The sequence below is a fragment of the Ambystoma mexicanum genome, chromosome 1p, assembly GCF_040938575.1.
Source record: "Ambystoma mexicanum isolate Mex_15411 chromosome 1p, UKY_AmexF1_1, whole genome shotgun sequence".
In the NCBI taxonomy this organism is placed as follows: Eukaryota; Metazoa; Chordata; class Amphibia; order Caudata; family Ambystomatidae; genus Ambystoma; species Ambystoma mexicanum.
This window is the reverse complement of record NC_090921.1, coordinates 471,996,103-472,016,962: the sequence shown is the minus strand read 5'-3', so window position 1 is coordinate 472,016,962 and position 20,860 is coordinate 471,996,103. Positions and strand designations below refer to the sequence as shown.

Below are 20,860 nucleotides of genomic sequence, written 5' to 3'. Positions count from 1 at the left end.
TTAAGCGCATTGGATTTATTTTTTCTCAAACGCACGGATCTCTGTCGAGTATCTCTTTTTTTTATCTGGTTGCTTATTTAGTCGGCGCGATATATCCAGCGCCAATCTTTGAACAGCTGTTTCTAGGGAACTAGAGAAGATGAGGTGTCCACACTATATAGATTACTCCAGACAGATTAACCTCGGGATCCACTGAAATGTAGGAGTAAGTGGGGAGAAGACTTTGGGGTAGCCCTCACAGACAGACAATGGGCGGTGGTTTGTGGCACCAGACATAAGGGAGCTTTTAATTATCGATTACAAGACATTGCACAGGGTATACATCTCTCTAGCACGCACGCACCAATATGACACCACAAGACCCGCCAACTGCTCGAGGTGCAATGAGGACCCGGGCGATATGCTACATATGCTGTGGGCCTGTGGTAAAATACGCCCCTTCTGGAAGGGAGTGGTCAGTATCATGTCAGAGATGATGGGGAAACCAGTACCGGGTGAGTTGTTATGTTGCATGTTTGGGTGGCTCCCTGGGTTGCCGAAACACTACCATAAATTACTCTCAACCTGCTTGATAATAGCTAGGAGATACGTTGTGATGAAGTGGACCAGCGCATCTGCTCCAGCGGCGCAGTCATGGTTGAGAGATCTAATGTGGTTTAGTGACACAGACATGGAATACGCAAACCTATGTGGACTGCTAAATCAGCCTCAAAACATCTGGAACCCTTTTACTGTGTACCTATTAACTTGAGTGGATCCCCTGGACTGATCCCTTTGCCAGAACAGAGAGCACAATATCACGCACTAACGGTGCCTCCACGGACAGGAGTAGCAGAAACCTCAGGAAGGGACAGGTTCACCTTGTCACAAAACTCCCCTCACCGGATGCAACCACGTTCCCATGATAACCGACTGTTTGACTGCACACTTTACGGCTCGATATGTAAATGTTCAGAACTGACCTGTTTTTGTAATGAATGTTGTGAAATATGCTAAATGTAGATGGCCACTGTTGATGAGGTGCGAATCACTCAAAAAAGACATTTTATTTTTTTTAAAAAAGTATCACTTGTGCACAAGCTGTTCTGCAATTTATAAATTTTCTAGGTGCGTGATGCTTTTAAGGAATGGTTCTGGTGGCACACTTGCTTCATGGGTGAGGCGGACAGGTTTGATTTATGTATGATCCAAGGAGGATAATTCAGCAGGAGCTAAATGGCACCTTGACATTTCTGCCAGGAGCTAAATTGCACTCAGCGCCCTTGAATTACGGTCCCTGATTTGTCTTAATATATTAAATAATTACACACTTGGCCCTATTTAAGATGCATCTTTTAAACAAGGTTCTTTTTGTCTTGTATCATTATGTTTGGCCTATTGTAATCCTTGTCTATACTCTGCCTCCCTCTATTAGTAAATTGTCGGGTCTCTATCCCACTGGTCTCCTGCACTCTTGCATCGCCTTGCCTCTCACCTATTGCATCATTACAGTTCCCAAACTGGGGAGGAAGGATAGCTGAGGGGCAACATGTTTGTCTTGGAAGCAAGACAACGCAGCGCAACATAGTTTCGAATCTTGATTCCGTGCTTAGAAACCACTCGCTTGTATTAAGTTATTCTTAATACCAGCGAGTGTAAAAGATCAATTATAATTATAATAATAAACATTAGAGGTTTATTAGGAGGTTTCCGAACTGTGTGAGGAGGTGGGAGAATTCTCCAGTTGGCTGACGTTTGAGTGGCAATCTGTGCACCCTGATAATGTTTACACATTCCCTCCTCCTCATTTGTAAGGATTACAATTGTACATTCGCTTTGTTGGTTATTTGGCCCTGGGCATAATATTATCATGCACTGTGGAGCAACATTATGGGGCAATCCTGCCATCAAGTTGGCAAAGCAAATCAGTAAGGGTGCTCGGTCAATCAGGTGGCTGGAAGTGTGGGTGAGAAAACCCCACCCCCAGAATAAACATTTACTTTTCCCCAACCCCCATCCCTTCCTCACCACTGACCTGCTGGAATGGAGCTTTGTGCTCTGGTCCTGTGCGCTCCTCCCACCCATGGCCGCCGTTGTATAAATGGAAACGGGATTAAGTCCCTTTTCCACTGGTGGCGGCCATCTATTTTGTTTCTCTTGTGAGAATGGTGTTGTACAATTCGTGAACAACCCATCTCCTGAAAAACAAAAAACAAGTTGCACGTTGCGCAAAACTCCGGGTGTGAATAGCTTTCACCTCCTAGTTGTGGGCGCATACATGGCCAGTAACAGGCGGCAGCCCTCGTTAAGGCCCAAGCTTCGCTCTGGCCTGAAAAGGTTCAGGCTGGCAGGCCGTTACCGGCCATGTGCGCCTTCCAACTCGGCGGGGGGGGGGACAGTGGGGGCTGGGATTGCTGTACTTTCATGTAGGTTTTTGATGGATTGCGGGAATGGACATGTTCAAGATGTCTGGCGGATAATGCAATCCTACACTTGGATACATTAGAGAATCAGTTTACTTCTTATTAGGGGAACACATTTAATATGTTGTGTGCCAAAATTGTCTCCAACCAGACAAGTCACAGGGTGGTCTTAATCAAGTCTAAGTGGACTGGGGAACTAGGTATATACATCTCATGCATGGGAGATGGGGAAAACATTTTAGAATTTATTTATAGTTTTTATAATGCGCTACTCGCCCATAGTCCTCAAAGTGCACGAAAGACAAAACAGGACATACATAACAAATTAGAGAAAAAGCAGAGGATACTGGTCTAATCTGATCGGATCTGTGAAAACGGCAGTCTAGTCTCGGTCAAGATTGAACAAGTGAGTTTTAAGACTTTCTTGAACTCATGAATGGAGTTGGACTGCCTGAGATCACGTGGGAGTTTATTCCGATATGTTGGAGCCTGAACATCAAATGTGGAACCACCAAATGTTTTAAGATTATACCTGGGTTGGGTGAGTTTAAAGGGGTCATAGGAGTGCAGGCAGCGACCAGGTGGAAGGGTGGTGAGGCGGTTGTTCAGGTATTGCGGGGCTTCACCATTACAGCACTTGTAGGCCAAGGAGAGTAACTTCTGCATGACACGTTGTTTGAAAGGGAGCAAATGAAGACTTTGTCTTGCATTTGTGACATGTTCCCTCCGGGTGAGACCCTGTACAGCTCTGACTGCCCCATTTTGAGCAACTAGCAGGGCCTGAAGATTTCCCTTAGATGTCCCTACCAGCAAGCTGTTGCAATAATCAAGACGGGAGATAATCAAGACCGTAGCTGGGAGGGATCTGTTTTTAATGAAATGTATGGGCGAATGTGGTTCAATAGTTTGGTCACATACCCACAAGAGGCTCGAACTGAAACAACATAGGGTTTCACGGATAGCTCTGCGTCCAGCACAACACCATATGTTTGTACCTTCTTGGTCACTTTGATTAGATTTCCTGCTATAAGAAAACTAATGTAGTCAGGAGACATAGTTTTGAGCCTTTGCTCTGATGCTAACATCAGGAGTTCGGTTTTTTTGGGGATTGAGAGCAAGGGAGTTTGTAATCATCCAATCCTGTATGGAGTAATAGATGCGATTGATGGTGTCAGAATCAGTGCTATGATAGCCCATTAACTCTACGATGACCTGAGTGTCATCTGCTTAATTGGCATACTGTACACCCAGGTCATCCAGAAGAGCAAGATGTGGCATGACATAAACATTGAACAGCAATGGATAAATACATGAGCCCTGTGGTACCCTGCAGGTAAACATGGGCGTTGAGCTGGCGTTTTGTACAGCAGTGCCTTTCAAAGTAAAATAAAACTAATCAAGAGTTCAGCAGAAGACCTGGTTCAAGCTCCACTGGAGCCCTGTGAAAAGGTTGAAATCTGAATTTAAAAAATGACCCCTGTGGGGGATGTGTGTGAGACAGTTGTCAACACACAAGCTGTGAGGTTTTGCACAAGTTGCTTTGTCAGGTAGTCTTTGACAGAAATTACTTATTTTTTGGGGGTACCTTTTCAAATGCTGAGGTAACTATCCTGCACTGGATGGGCATATAAAAAGGTGAACAGGCACACGTGGTTGGTTGGTCAGAGAACTTGTAGTGATTAAGAGGAGTATTCTGGTTATGTGGACATCAAGACAGAAAGCCAATAGTTAGTGAGTTGCGTACATAACTCTACTTATGATAAAATGTATGTTTACGTAGTGGATAATAAAGATTGCTATGCAAATAGATGAAACGGTTTTACAGATCCCTATTCCTGATCCATGCTTAAAATATTGGGATTAGAGCACTTGTATAACAAAAAATTAAGTCAATAAATGTAGTGTTATACGTAAACCCATAGACTTCTGCTTTTCCGATATGATGGCCTGGCAGCCAGGATTGATGAGTCCTAATCTGGGTGCAGGAAAGTTCTTCGTGGTGACATTCAAATGGAGAAGAATATAACCATAAACCAGTTCAGGAATATTATATATATATTTTTTTAGAATATGGAAGTTCTGTTTTAAACAGATTAAATATTCACAAGTCTTAGACTGCTTGCTCCTAGTTTCTGAATTTCTTTGGTCCTACCTGCATTTGGAAACATCAAAAAATGTCTTCGCTTAATCATTTATGGCATACTTTTTATGGCAGCATTAGGTTGCTGTCATCTTTTTACAGTAGTGATAAACTATCTCAACCCCACAGCTGACCAAAGCTTCCACATGTTTGCAGGATTACAGAAGCAGAAATATGCATGATATATCGCTGATGTCGACTGCAGTATACATGAATGGGTGAAGGTAAAAGGTAGCGTCAATAAAGTGAAGATGACACACAAAATTTGTTAAGTTACTTCATTAATGTTTTTTTTCTTCTAGGGCCATTGATCGCTGCAGACACTTCATGATTGACAGCCAAGCAGATGGACGGTTTGTGATTGTAGGTGTGCATGTTGCACACAAAACACTGGAGGATTTAATCAAATACCATCAACGGAGACCGATCATACCATACAATGAAGTATTAACGCAACCATGTGTGCAGGTGAGTGCTATAGATTACTATTTTAGTAAATTCATCTCATGTATAATTTACCAGAATAAATATGCAGGTATGGTTGTCAGATATTGCCCTGTGGTATTTTCTAACTGCTCAAATGCGTGCCCAGCCATGATCATTCAAGTTTTCAGGACCTCTTACCAGATGTTCACGAAATTGGCAGCTTACCTGATGATTATTCGGATCTGTGACTAGTCGCTGTGATCAACCTGGAAGTCCGCCACATGTCCAAGTCGAGAATTGGAAAACGCTCAACTTCACACCTCATCGCTCTGCCAGTGAAAAATCTGGGCGAGGTGGTGACCCTATCGGATGAGATGCAGTATTTCCCTCTTTCCCCTGAGAGACTCTATACTACCTGAGACCTTAATGGCTTACTGTCACCTAACAGTTGCACACTATAGTAAAAATATGAAACTTTTCCTCTATATTACTCTTGTCAGGCTCCCATCTATAATTCAAACAATCATAACACCTACATAACATCTTCTGATTTTAATGTATCTTTTTGTGAGACTTTTGAACAACCACGACCAAGAAACTCAATAACATCTATGGACTTCAACTCCCATAAACCCTCAGGTACTGAGACGAGAAAGAGGAAGAAGGAATTGATGTCAAGTCTAAAGTGTTTTGTTGGACCTAAAGTGAGGAGGACATTTCAAAATGGCAGCGGCCATGCAGGAGAAGGCTCTGCAGGAGAAGATGAGGAATCCTGTGGGGCTGATGCTCCTGACCGAGGTTTCCAGAGTGGTGTGGCAAGACGAGGAGCGAAGCGCAGGGGAAGGAGAGACTGGAGGCTGAGCAGAGACTCCCGGAAATACGATCGCACAGCCAAACAGAGCTCTCTGGTCCAGGGAAGCTGGAGGTTGCTTGCGGAGCCACGTCGGACGCTGACAGAGCGTCTGCACATTCCTGAGAGGGAAGGAACAACTTGTGCAAGAGAAAGCAAGTTCGGAAACGCAAAGAAGACCCAGTGAGTCTGCCTAGAACAGCAGGGTCCCCAGGGCATTACCATTCACACGCCTGCAAATGTTTGCACTGTATGAAGTTGCAAATGACGGGAAGATACCAAACTTGTTTAAATGAAACCAAGGAAAAGTACAATTTCAAATGCCAATATGAATAACATTTGAAAACGAACAAAATAAGTGCTGCAACAAGCCTCAGGCAGGTACAGATGTATGTGATGTTAATGTGGGGAAAGTTACAGCAAGTGCTACCATAACCAAATATACTGTGCACCTCAGGGTAAGTGCAACTGTGGTACAGTGAAAGGAACAGTGAACCAATAAGAAGTCGTGGCAGGGGAGTACACCAGACACCTGAAGTTTTATAAAGATTTTGGCATTGTGGGAAGATACCTGGCAGAGAAGTACACCAGGGGATCTGAGAAGCCCATGAAAGAGGTCCTGGCAGGGGATTACACCAGTAATCTGAAGTTGTATGATGATTCTGACATTGTGGGAAGATACCTTGCGTGGGAGTCTACAAGGTGATCTGAAAATCCCACAGGAGTCCTGGCAGGGGGGCGGGGCGGATACCAGGCAATCTGCAAAATTATTAAGATAAAACTAAATAAAGACTGTTTTGGAATTTATTGTTTGAATAAGAACCTTTTGAATTCAGTACCACAACACAAAGGAACTGTTGGATAAAGAGACACCTTTTGACATCTTACTTAAAACTCCATGGGAAGGGAACCCCCTACGGATCCAAGGATCCTTCCTTGGAAACCCCTTTTTGTTGTGATCCCCAAGATCACATGTTTCCTTAATAGCTTGGGGGATCTGGTTTGTTTATAGATCTTTTCTGTGTCTTTAAGGTCTGCGAGCAGTTTCTAGCTCTCACTTTTCCTAATTTTGGCAAGTTTTGCCCCCATAGACACAAATCGGTCTCTCATCACTGCCTTATACGCATTCCACATATTATTGTGCAATGTATCCTTAGGGTTATTCTCAGCGTAATAGTCTCTTATTTACTTCCTAATCGCCTCCTCAATTACAGGTTCCCACAGCAGATGGGGCAGTGAGTAGGCACAGGCTAGCCACAGGATTTAAGGCAAATCTGGACAAATTGGAAATTCTAAATCTAACCACTCCTCTAGAGACTAGCGCTTATCTGAAAACTATACTCCCATTTCAGTGGGCGAGGGAAAGTATTAAATATCCGCCAACTTAGCCAGACTTTATGCCATCAACTATCCCAAGTGTTAGAACAAATTAGGGCAGACCTAAAAAGATGGAACAAAGTTACTATTTCCTGGTTTGTAAGAATTGATATACAAATGGTCGCACTTCCGTGTTTAATATCTCTTTCAAGCCCTCTTGGTGGCAGCCCCCAGGTGAGTACTACTGTCACTTTAGAGCGAATTCACCGATCTGGATTTTCAGACATACCATGCGACAGCGCCCCTGCGTATTCTAAGAGAATGACGCCAGACTGAATCTGCCAAACAATGATGGATAATGGACACAGCAACTGGAAGTATGCCTCTCTGGAGGATCCTGTGGCACCCCAGACATCGGAGACAGCAGTCGATTTATAGGAACTTAATAACCAGAACCACTCTCGCAATATGGGACAAGGTAGTGTGATAAATCTGGTTGTTGTCACTCCTTCCCTGGGCAAAGTCTCTCCCCAGGTGGCCAGGGAAATGCAGAAGCTACCGGATACTAGGGGTGTAATGGTATACCATTATAGATACCATGAACAGCTTAATTGAACTATAATAACCGTCACGTTGTTTATACCGGTATACTGTTTTAGGGCCTGCAGCTATTAAGTGAGCATAGGGAAAGTGAGGCCGCATTAGTAAATGTAGCTTTGATGCTGTGACCGCTCTTTCTCTGTGATCAGTAGAGTCGGGTTAAAGATCAGCCGATTTGTAGTTTTCCCACCAATTTGAAAGATGGGGAACTACACATCCCAGAATTCAAAGGGGGAATGAACTGGATGCCCTTCTGATGCATGTCCACAAAAAACGTTAACTCTGTAGACTGTATGAACACTGGGCCTATCAGTGCTTTGTGCTAGTATTTAAACTGCCCCCCACCCACTGTCCTCTGTGTAGATTTACCTATTGGCACTAGAGTTGTTGCTTCGCTTGATCCTTCACCTGCCTTCTGCATATGGCACTGGACTCAAGCAGGCAAGATAGATTCAACATTCAATTTGAAGTATCCAGAGCAATGGGGGTGAGCCATTTCTCAAGTCTATCCTCGATTTGTGATACCACCCATGAAAGCATTGCTCCGTATTACCTCACATGACAAGGGTCCTAGCGCACTCAGACCTGGGGAAAATGGTAATGATGGCGCTGTGATGATGTGGTGGTCTAGGCCATATTTGTGCCGATATGTATTTTAACTTTGTCATTTTCAAAACGTTTGTGCCACTATCTTTAAGAAGGTAAATGAACATGTATTGCAAGAATCAAGAAATAAATCAACAGCGCCCACTGAATGCTGTCCTGTTAGGATTACATGGTCAGTGGCGACTCCAATGTCAGACCTTTATAATACACCAGGCAGATGGTAAACAAGCTATAGTGATTTGATCAATATGCAACCTTTTCGGTGAGTGTGTGTTGGCTGTGACATTTTGACAAAAGAAACACAATGATATGGGCTTTCAGACCTCTCATGAGTGACTTTTCTCCCTTTAATGGGATAAAGTGTTATCAAAACAAACTTTTATGACTGATCGCATTGAGGGGTCATGATGCCCATGCCATGTGGTTCAAAAATATGCAGGTCGAGGCCAATTTTCAAAGCGATGACCTGTGACTGAGTAGCATGCTCATTGCTCAAAATGTGCATTTTAACACTTCCACTAGTCACTTTCATTCAAGGCGATCAACGAGTGAGTGCCATGAAAGACCAAATATGCAGCCGCCTTAGATTCCTGGAGGATCAGCTAAAAATGTGCAGAGACAAGTTTCAAAATGCTGTCAATGTATGACCTTTAAAAAGATATTTAAGATTAGTTAACTCCACCTGCTATACCGCGATAACCATGATAAACCGTCATTTGGCAAGAAGGTTATCATACCGCCATAAAACCAATACCGTGACACCCCTACCTGATAAAGACACTGGAGGTGGCTCTCTGCGGGAGGTCCCAATTAGGGAGGAAAATCTCCAGGGAGTCAGATAAATACTGGGTCAAAATGATCCTTCGGCTATAGTTACAACACTGGCTTATTGTAATGTAGATGGAGGATTCCCAGGTTCTCATAGTCAACAACTTTATATACCTTCCCCCTTCCTTTATGGTACTGAGACAAGGAAGAGGGATTGAGTAATGAGGATGACCAGAAGCGGTAATCCAACGCCATGTTCTAGTCTTTGGAAAATGCGAACCAATGCCGGGAAGTTTAAAATTGACACAGCTGAACAGCACGAGGGAGAAAGAGAGACTGCAGTTGGATCTGACTTGTTCTGATGCTGGTTGGGACACCGGAGGAGAGCAGACTGCAGGATGCCACGGAAGCTGACAAAATGATGTGCAGAGAGACTGAGCTGTGAGAAGTTCACTGCATTATTGCCACAAGCAGCTGGATCCGCTAGAGGCAGAAGAAGGCAAAGCTGGTACCAAGTGGCTAACTGGACGCACTCCCAGTCAGTGGGCCGAGAGCAGACAAGACAGAAAGACATGAAGAATGCCAAAGCTGCCAGTGAAGACCGGTTAGCCCATGGAAAAAGAATGGGATATCGGGGCGATTCAGGGCAAATACTGCGTACCATTGACCGCGCGAGAGAACCTAGGTAAAGCAACTGAAATAATTGTTACGAATGCGAACATTGTTAAGAAGGGGTCGGTGACCCAATACCTGAAAGACATTATTTCCTGGGTGCAAGAGAGAGTGAGTGGAGAACGGAAAAGCCCTGGCAGGATAGTGAACCAGGCAAACAGTGAGTCTGAGACTCACACCCATGAGTGGACAGAAGAAGCCCTGGTAGGAAAGCAAGCCAGGCAGTGTACGATTTTGGGACCCACACCCAAGTGCGATACCCTGGTAGGAGAGTAAAACCGGGTTAAGAAGAGAAGTAAGAGAACTCGGGGGGGGGGGGGGGGGGGGAGAAGTTCTGAAATTGTGGAGCAGGGATAATCAGTACAAAAGGGAAGAACCATACCCCTTTTCATGATGATTAACAAGGTGGCAATACCCTGGCAGGGGTAGAAAAAGGATTGGAAAGCTCAGGGGTGAAAACCCCGCCTTAAAATTGTGAAAGACTGACAGTCAAATGGAGAGGGAAGAACCATACCCTTTTAAGACTAATGGAGATTCAAAGAGTGAAAAACTGAATATATTTAAAAGAACTGTGTTCTTAAAGTAGAGTCAAGGCACAAGCCTTCTCCCTTGACCAAACTGGAACTGTGCCAAAGTGACATTTGAATCACCAGAAGAAATCTAGCAGAAGGAAAGACCCCTTTACTGGTGGCTCTTTATTCTTTTTTTTTCTTTTCTGTACCTTCAAACCTTTTCGAACTTTGAAAGAAAGCTACAAGTATGTAGCTTACAGAAATCCCTAAATTGCACATTATATTGAGTCTGGCGTGGAAGGGTCAGTTTAGGGTTTTGAACACAAGTCAGAGGACGATCTTTGGTTTAACATCCTGACACAGACGTTCCTTAGTTCTGTTGAGGAAGGGAAACCCTTTTTAGGATTAGGAATAGCTAGGATTGCTCCCAAGCCCTCTTATTTCCTGATAAATGAAAGTCTGTAACCAACACTGAACATGCCTCTGTATCCGAGTCTTACTCTTGATTCCTTGCAGTAGCCACACAGAAGAAACTCACCATATTTCCTTCACCACTAACCCTGATCCACAGCATCCCAGACTTTACTCCAGCTCTGCAGAGAGGGGCATTTAGAGGTTCGAGGGAAAACACAGGCTTGTGTATAGCCGACATGTTTAAAGAAACGAGATTAATTCCTTGTTAGAGTGTAAGCGGGTATATGGTTTTGGAGAACGGGACAGTTTCCAATATTTCCAGCTATGGCACTGGGTGATGGGTGAATCGATAAGGGAAGTGGGCACAAGGGTGTTGACAACTGAGTCGGCTACGGCGAAGGCGCTCATTTCCACCCTGTACCGTATAATGCTCAATGACGGGGGGAAGAGGAGATGGTCATAAATGAATGCATGGGACAGGGATTTTGGGAGGAAAATTAGTGAGTGGGGAATAGGAGGGGATTTGGCAAAGAACAAGAAAGGCTGCTAGTGCAGTGCAATTTAAGGGAGACGGCATACATAATGACGTGCTGGTACCTTACACCAGACAGGCTGCAGAAAACCTACCCAGATTAGGAATGTAAGTGTTGGAGTGAATGTGGGTGAATACTCCTACTGCTCTTGATGGCCAAAATGGTAATAGCGGCACAATGTAAAAGCAAGGAAACATCACATTTGAACCTCTGGTGGGTTAGGCTACGGTCGGTTTTGGCATTGGAGAATATGACAACCGATTTACGTGTAGACCGATTGGGATTCACGTAAAAGTGGAACCCATTGATAGCCTTCCTGTCCCCAGAATTTATTTACAGCATCTCTCCTTATAGATGCAAAGCTATGAACTTCTTTGATATAATAGACTCTTAAGAGTCCAACTTGGTGGGGTGGGGTGACTGGGCTCGTACCTTGAGGTAGCCCGCCCCCGAGGTCGCCTGGACAGAGAGATGGGTAAATCGAGTCAAAGAAACATCATTGATACCCAGATAAGTATAGAAGCACTGGACTTAGGTTGGGCAGGGGGAGTTTTTGGGGGGAGTGTATAAGTGTGTTATGTTTTACGATGACAGTGGTCTCAAATAGGCCTGAGATTTATGAAAAAGAGCTTTGTGTTTTTACTGTTTGCCTACGCTGAAATACAAAACGCGAAAAAAATGTTTTGAAATAAAAAAATAAACCTTTGTATCAGTACTTTAAAATATTTTGTCTTTTCGCTGGTCTTCTGAGTAAGAACTGGATCACAGTAGCAGTAATAGATTCAGGATTCTGGTGCTTTGGTCTTGGGAGCGAAATATTCTTCCTAAACAAATTAACGCCAGTATGATAGATTTAAATGTGCAATGTGATACAGAGAGTGGTGCTTTGGCTGTGTTGGCCACCTGCAAGACTCCTGACTTGCCCACTCACATTCCCATAGATGATGATGAGCTTCTTAATTATTATTCTTCAATTTCTTATTACACGCAGCATGCCGTAGGCTTCTGTGCGCACACATAGAAACAGACATTACAAGAAGGGTCCAGGGGGGGTTGACAAAATCCAACGGTAAAAGTCAAAATTTTATCAGCTACCTAGTCCTTAGAATGAAAGAAGTAGGTCTTTAGAGCCTTCTTAAAGTTATTGCCACATGGAATTGGAGTGAGATCCAAAGACCTGGTGCACAGGCATCAAAACAGGTGCCACCAAAACCTTGAAACAAGGCATGATAAGTTTGTTGGATGCATTTGAACGAAGAAGACTAGTCACTTGGGCCTTTTACAGCCACTGCAGTAGGTAGCCAGGCGCTTTCCCTGTAAGACATGTTTGTGTGAGAGAGAGGCTCTTATGGGAAATGCAATGTTGGACTGACACCCAGTGCAGGGATCTCCTTGCCTGGGAAATGTGGTCTGTTCTGGCCAGCCCACACACTGCTCTCAGAGCTTCATTTTGAGCTACCTGTACCGTTTTTAGGTTACCTTTAGAGGTACCGACCAGTAGACTGTTGCAGGAATCGATTTTGCTGTTAATTAGCACAGTGGCCACTGACGATGCATTCAAAGCTGATAGGAAAGGCTTGATTTGCCTAATCAGCTTCGTGGTGTAAGCGCACAATGCTTTTATTTGCGTAACATGTCTTTTTATAGTGGATGAAACAGTCTGAGATTTTAAATTGACAGTACTTGGCCTCAAGTTTTTTTATTGGTTGATCAGAACCCACGATCACCAATTCCTTCTTGTTGTTGTTAAGGGCCAGTGAGTCCCTGTCATAATCTCCAGTCGGCTCAAAGACCACCTAGGTGTCGTCGGCATAGTTGGTGTATTTAATACCAACGCCATCCAGGAGGTCAAAGAGCGGATGTATATACACATTAAATAGGGTGGGGGAGAGACTTGCACCCTGAGGGACAAGCAGCTCAGGGGGTGGTTGAAAACTGTCAGTGGCCACTCTGGCCGGAGGTGGACCAAGAAAAGAGGCCATCCAAGAGATGGTTGAATCAGAACAGTCCACCATATTCCCTAACCTCTCAAGCAGCAACGTGTGATCCACTCCACGAGATCAAATGCTGTTGAGAGGTCAAGAAGAATCAGCAAGGCGGCCTGACCCCCATCCACAGTTTTGTCCAAATTAGCCCGCATATCCTGCATTGACTTTTCGGGACTGTGCAACGCATGCAAAACCTGACTGTCACACACTCAGCAGCCTATATTTGTCTATATGTTCTTGGAGTTGCAGGAAAGCTGCCCTGTCAAGAATCTTTAGTAAAAAGAACTTTTGTGATGGGGCAGTAGTTACATGCAACCTCTGGGTTGAGAGACACCTTTTCCAGACATCCTTGAGACAAGGCGGGACCACTGACATAGAAAAGGAAGAATTCACCATCTTATTAATGTGCGGGTGGCTAGACGTGTAATTGAATCTTTAAATATACTGGGTGGACACGCATCTCCAGCACAGACAGAGGGCTTCAGTCCCTTCACAATTCTTCTAAGTTCATTAAATCTAAATTCGGGAGGTGCACAGAGGCAGCTTGCTGCAGCATTCTTTTTTGCACAAAGCATGGCTTAGAAGACCAGATGGATGCAGGCAGCAAGCATCAATAGTTGACTGATGCGACTTTATTTTCATAAGAAACCCACCTTGAATCTTTGCGCACCATGTGTCACTTTTATGTCCAGCAGGAGCTGTGCTTTTCTTTTCCTCCAACTCTCTATGAATGCTGAACAATTCTCTTTGATTGGATTTTGCATTAGTTATCCTGTCTTCCATGCTCAGAATCATCTCTTTTGAGCTATTCAACGGGATGTTTCTTCTGGCAAGAAGCACCAATGACATAGCAATAGAGTTGGTTTCTCCTTATGAAAGTCAGAACTACTGGCATTGCTAAACTACATCCCGACAGAAAGACTTGCATCGTACAAACTATATGTATATAGAGACGTTGGGACTCATTATGACTGTGCCGGTCCGGTAACAACAGTGCCAGTGAAATTTAATAGTTTTGTTATACCGTAGTTTTTTCAACGTCGCTGACCAGGGCCTTTGGCCGTACCCACTGTATATTGTACCACACAGCCAAGCCACTAGCCATGGCCTTTGGCTATGGCCACTGTCTATTTTATGCAAAAAAACAAGCAGACCAACCGAGGCAGTAACTCGCAGCTAATTAACAAGAAACGTTGTTCAAAATTCAAACCCGAGAGCAGGTATCAACATATTTGTCACAAATACCAACAATTGTAACTCGGAATCAGATTTTATTTGTAAGTAACTGTCGTTAGTTTATGTTGAGATCAAAACGACATTATTCAACATTATTCTTCAATGTGCATAAGACATGGATGTGCCCTCAATTGTAAGAGTGGCAAGCAAAAATAAATTGAACAATTGCATATTCAGATTTCTTGATAACATAATGTGACAGAAAACAAGACCTGCTCTATGATTCATTTATTCACTCAAGCACTCAAACCTACTCCTGAGTATGTTTATGAATATTAATCATGAACAAGGTGAATTATAAATGCCACATCATATCATATAACAAATCACAATTCAAACAGTTGAAAGAGCCATTGTCAACACTGTTGGAAAAACCTCAACTTCATTCAAGGAGCCAACACGTGTTTCGATGTCCAGAGGGCGGTGCTCAAAATCAGTTCTATGTATTCACTGATGTATTGCAAGCAACTGAGTACGTTGAGCTCACCCACGTGTTTGTCAGGGCAATGGAATGTAAGGTCAGAATCCTAAAAATGAAATAAATGGCATCACTAATCGGGAAGACTACTGTATATTTTACCAGATTACCAAGTCATTACCTATGGCCTTTGGCTGTGCCAACTGTATATTTTACCACACTACGAAGCCACTAGCCATGGCTTTCAGTACACATGTATAGTGGCCACGGCCGAAGGACATGGCTAGTGGCCTGGTAGTGTTGTAAAATACAGTGGACACGGCCGAAGGCTATGGCTAGTGGCTTGGTAGTGTGTAAAATATACAGTGGGCACAGCCAAAGGCTGTGGCCACTGGCCATGGCCAATGGCACGGAACAAAACTATGGTATAACAAAACCCTTGAAATTCACTGAAAAAACTTTAGTTAGTTTAGTTAAGGTGCTCAAATTTATTGCAACGAAACCTCTGAAATTCAGTGCATTTGGGAAGTCATGAAAGGCTTAACTCTGCGGGTTCACGTTGCAAAGCCCATGAACACATACATATTATAAGAGAAGGGATTCACAATGAGATACAAAATTGCATTACAGGGGGGACATGGCATTATGGGAAACATCAACGGGAGCGTGCTGAGTTAAGCCGGTCGTGACTTCCCAAATGCGCAGAATTTCGGGGGATTGCGATACATTTGGGCACTGTAACTAAAACCCTCTTTCATGTCCTTTTTTTCTCATTTCCTTTCTCCCTACCTGTCCTTTGCCATTTTTTGAACAGTTTACCATGCCTCCATAATAATCGTTGCTTAATCAGTATATCATTGCCTTTTATTTTCAAATCTGCATTTCAATAAATTCTTTTTAACATTGATCGAGCGTCTGTATGTGTTGCCCTCTCCAGTGCCTTGCACTTGTGGTTCTCATGATAGATCTGCACAGAAAAGTCAGTCTTTTATCCTGGTTTTTACACTCCTCCTTTATTCCCAATATTATTAGCATTGAGATGACCACCATCCATGTGATAGGGATGCCCTCCAAATCATGGAAAAGGATGACTAATATCTCCTAGTCCTCCTTGCCCTCTTAGGTGCATTTGACAGTCGACCACTGTATCCTCCCTCCATCCTGATGGACAGGATGGGATTCTCTGGCACTGTCTCAAATTGGTTTACCTCCTATCTCTCGGGCAGACACCAGCCATCCAGAGGAACACATCATCTTCTAACTGACTCCCAGTCTCCTGCGGAGTCCCCCAAGGATAGTTCCTTTTACCAATCCTTTTTAACCTTCATATGGAGCTTCGGGGTACACTCCTCAAAGACATCAATATAGCCATCCCCCAATACGTGGATGATACTCAGTTGTACATCAGAATGATAAGTCCACAGGGCATCGGTCATCTCTGTGATTACCTAGCCATCATATATTCCTGGATATCGGCTGCCTTCTTCAAACATAACCCAGCCAAGTTCAAATTCGTATTCATCAGTCCCCTCGCTGAACCACAATTTGTCCAACAATGGTTCAATGAGGAGCGCCTAGAAGGATTTAATCAGCAAAATCCTTAGGCTTCATCGTTGACGTCTTTCCAAAATCAAACCCTTCATCCTTTCTCAGGACTTCTGGACCATAGTGCAGGCCCTTGTGGTCTTGCACCTCATTGGGGGTATGCCCTCATGAAGGGGCTCCCAGCCACCCACTGGCGTCCCCCAAAAGCAGTCCACCACACTGCAGCACATCTTATTATGGGTGCATGGAAATTTGACTGAATCATCCCCATCCTACACGAACTACATTGGCTTCCTCTCCAGGCCAAGCTACTGTTCAAGACTGCATGTATACTCTACAAAGCAGTCATGAAAAGTGCACCATTGTGCCTGGCAGCTAAGCTCCACATATTTGGTGGCACACCCAGCAATTCTATCAGCCGGCTTGCATCACAACTATTCTGCAAAGAGAGGCGATGCAAACAATCGTCCCTCTGGATTTCGATCCAGTATCAACTCAGAATTTCCTCCACAATTAGTATAAGATACATTTTCTATGCCATTGTTTTATGTTTCCGTCTGGAAAAAATATCTGAAAGAAAAGTCTCAATTTTCATTGTTTGACATATGTCTGCCCAAATGTAATGCATGTTTGAAAACGTCTCAGTGAGATTTCTTTTTTTTTAAACGGGGCCTGTTAAGTTAATAATCCCTTAAAGTTATATCTATAAATGTAACAACTTTTCTCCAGGAGAGGCATGCTGAATGTTTGAGGGTTAAAGGGATGGTCTAGTAAAATTTTTTATTTCATTTCAAAAATAGATAGGCCACATTAAAAAAAAAAATACTAGCATCCTCCGTTTTAAAACTTCCTATGTAAAATTTTGAGCTATTCAAGCTCAAAATTCGAAAAAGCAAGCACAGGGGCGCCGCCATTTTGTGAAATGGAGGCCCTCCTGTGCTGGCTTTTGCTTTTGCGGCACTAATGAAGGAAAAGCCAGCCAGCTGTAGTAAACAAAGTCTACCACTGGGTGGCTTTCCCTTCATTAGTGCCGGGACTCGGAGGACGTGGACCGGAGACCAGAGCAGGAAAGCTGCAGCTGAATCTCGGTAAGTGCTATTTATTTTTTTTACAAAAAATAAGCACTAGCTGCGATTTTTTTTTTCTAAGTTTTCCGGGCCTGAAGAGCCCGGAAAACTTAGAAATAAAACCGCAGCTTTAAAAACGTTGTATTTATGTTTGCGGTCGCTTTGAAGCGACCGCAAACATAAATACAACGTTGTGTTGGAAAATGCTGCGGTTTTTCGTTCCAAGTTTCTCAGGCTCCTCCGGCTCGGAGGAGCCTGAGAAACTTGGAACGAAAAACCGCAGCGTTTTCCAACACAACCGCGTGTGTTTCTTCCTGCTGTGGCTATCACTTTGGGTCTCCGGTGCTCCCAGGAGCACCGGAGACCCAAAGTGAAAGCCACAGCAGGCAGAAACACACGCGGTTATGTTTACATGCCGCGTAGTGTTTCTACCTGCAGCTGATTTCCCATTTGGGGCTCTCGGGCTCCCCGTGGGGAGCCCGAGAGCCCCAAATGGAAAATGCTACGTTGTGTGCCTTAATCTTCTTTTCCATTTGGGGCTCTCGGGCTCCCCGGAGCCCGAGAGCCCCAAATGGAAAAGCAGATTCAGGCAGACACAACGCGGTTGTTTTCTGCAATGCCGCGTTGTCTGCCTGAATCTGCTTTTCCATTTGGGGCTCTCGGGCTCGGGAGCCCGAGAGCCCCAAATGGAAAAGCAGATTCAGGCAGACACAACACGGTTGTGTTGGAAAACGCTGCGGTTTTAAAACCGCAGCGTTTTCCAACACAACGTTGTATTTATGTTTGCGGTCGCTTCAAAAGCGACCGCAAACATAAATACAACGTTTTTAAAGCTGCAGTTTTATTTCTAAGTTTTCCGGGCTCCTCCAGCCCGGAAAACTTAGAAAAAAAACCGCAGCTAGTGCTTATTTTTTGTAAAAAAAATAAATAGCACTTACCGAGATTCAGCTGCAGCTTTCCTGCTCTGGTCTCCGGTCCGCGTCCTCCGAGTCCCGGCACTAATGAAGGGAAAGCCACCCAGCGGTAGACTTTGTTTACTACAGCTGGCTGGCTTTTCCTTCATTAGTACCGCAAAAGCCAGCACAGGAGGGCCTCCATTTCACAAAATGGCGGCACCCTTGTGCTTGCTTTTGAGCTTAAATATCTCAAAATTTTACATAGGAAGTTTTAAAACGGAGGATGCTAGTATTCATTTTTTAATGTGGGCTATCTATTTTTGAAATAAAAATTTTTACTAGACCATGCCTTTAACTCCTAACACGCCACTCAACATACTGGACCAGTCATATCCAGGACCAAAGCTTGTCTGTAAAGTTATATTAATAGTCTTTTATGGTATGCACACCACTGTAGGGGTTTGATTCTTGTCCACATGGATGTGAATTGTGACCCCTGTGAGACACCTGAAGGTGTCTCACCCGCTAGTCCCTGGAGATCTGTCATCAAGGTGGCCAGGACACAGCCATCGCTATTGGATCCAGTTCCTGTGGGTGGACCAGTGCGGGAGGATCACCTAGATTGAGGGTCTTCGAGGAGTGGAAGTGGGACACCGAAGGGTGAGACACGGTACCCCCTTTCCCGTAACACCTTTTCCCCATCCTACCAGGTAGGATACCGGGAAGCTCAACCCTACCTCCCCCCTTTTAAACACTTTCTCACGCACAGCTCATCGTGAGCAACAGACTAACACCAGAGCCGTATACCTGACAAGTCCCAACACCTTAGTCAGGCAAGGTCAGGCAATTACTAATCATTACACACACCCGACTCCCATCACACTTCCCCACACGGATAAAAGGTGGAGCACGAAAGCACACACTGAGTGAGGAAAAACACACAAGGAAGAAGCAGTTCCAGGGTGGTGATTTAACACGAGGAGAAAGGCACCGGGACCGGAGTGGGTTGCAAGGTGGGAAGCACCCTTGACCTCTAGAAACCGCAATTTACATGAGTCTTGGAAAGTGAAAATCCTAAGACAAGGAACTGAAGCTGAGCAGACCTACGCTGTGCATCAAAGGTATCCGGGGCGCTCCCGTGTCAATATCCCCGGCCGGGAGAAGCAATTGCCGCCATGGTACTGTCCTTGGCTCCTGCAGGAAAGGTGCACCAGTAAAGGCAGCACAGCCGGTGAGTCGGAGAAACTGATGCAAAATCACCCTATGTTTGAACCACGGTTGCAAGTGGCAACATTGTAGGAAGAATTCTACAAAGGACTGTGTTTGAAGAGCATGTGTTAAGAGGCGCAAACGATTGGAAGCATAAGGAGTGAATGAACTGTTGAAAGCTAAAACAGATACCAAATACAGAGTGGTCTGGCGTCCGGGGGGTGGGAGGGTGCTCCTTCGAAGGTCTCTGGGGGTATCGAACTAAATGAGAAATACGTTGTCAAATAGAAATTTTTAATCTAAGTGATCCGGTGACGGGTCCAACAAAAACCTGTGCACAATCGAAAGTGTTCGATAAATATAAAGTGGAACTTACAATTGGTCCGAGCCTGGCTGAGGGAGACTAGTTGAACGTGTAGAGGGATCTGAACCTGGCTGAGGGGGATGCAGGGTGAACCGTGAGTCACCCGAGAAGGAATGGTTTTGGAATTACAAGAAAAGGGATCTGACCCCGGCTGAGGGGGATCCAGGGAGAAACCTCCAAAATAGTTTAGTTACAGGAAGAGAGGAACATTCTACATTTTTGTTTTGCACATCAGACCCTCCGAAACAATAGACTTTGATGGAAAAGAGACTCGAGCACAGAAGGCCCTGATATTGGAACTGCCATTATATCCTTGTACCGTAGATGCCAGAGTGTGTGCTTTGCTCAGAGTGAACCGCCTTGTCCCGTGCTGAAAACGTGAGGAAGGGATGCCAAAGGCCCAGTATCCTGATTATCATTTTGTGAACACTTTTCTTTTTCATGAACTGCACCCCACACTATTTGCAGCTAGTAGTAAGGGTTGGCAAAAGTTTTTTTTGTATAGGCCCTTTTTTGTTTGACACAACTCCACTAGGACTGCATTCTTTATTATTTGATGGTCGTAGCTTGCTCCCATCTTAGATTTAGGTTTAGATAGGCGTTTATCACACCTCTTTGAAACTTCAATAAACATCCTTGAACTCTGATCACTTGTCTGTCTTACTTTGATACCATGCCTTCCTTACACCCCACAGAGAGTGGCAGTCAGACATAGCCTGTGGGAAGGGGAAACTTGAATGATAGTAAAGAATGATGATAGAAGGGTGAGTGATAGTGTATCATTTTTGGTGTTTTTGACCAGAAGCAAATATGATCATATGAAGGTATGCACACCTCTTATTGGATAGCAAGCATTTGTGAAGGCAGCTACTGGTGTGGTGACGGTGGAAGTACATT

General features: G+C 44.2%; 1 protein-coding gene across 2 annotated transcripts in view; it reads left to right on the top strand.

The window, feature by feature from the left end:
• LOC138573297 (uncharacterized) overlaps nt 1-20,860 on the top strand; it is a 198,925-nt gene that overhangs the window by 145,300 nt on the left and 32,765 nt on the right. For both annotated transcript variants that reach the window (XM_069649325.1, XM_069649326.1), the window contains exon 4: nt 4,845-5,010. In XM_069649325.1, coding sequence (XP_069505426.1) covers nt 4,845-5,010 — 166 coding nt within the window. The remainder of the gene's footprint in view (nt 1-4,844; nt 5,011-20,860) is intronic.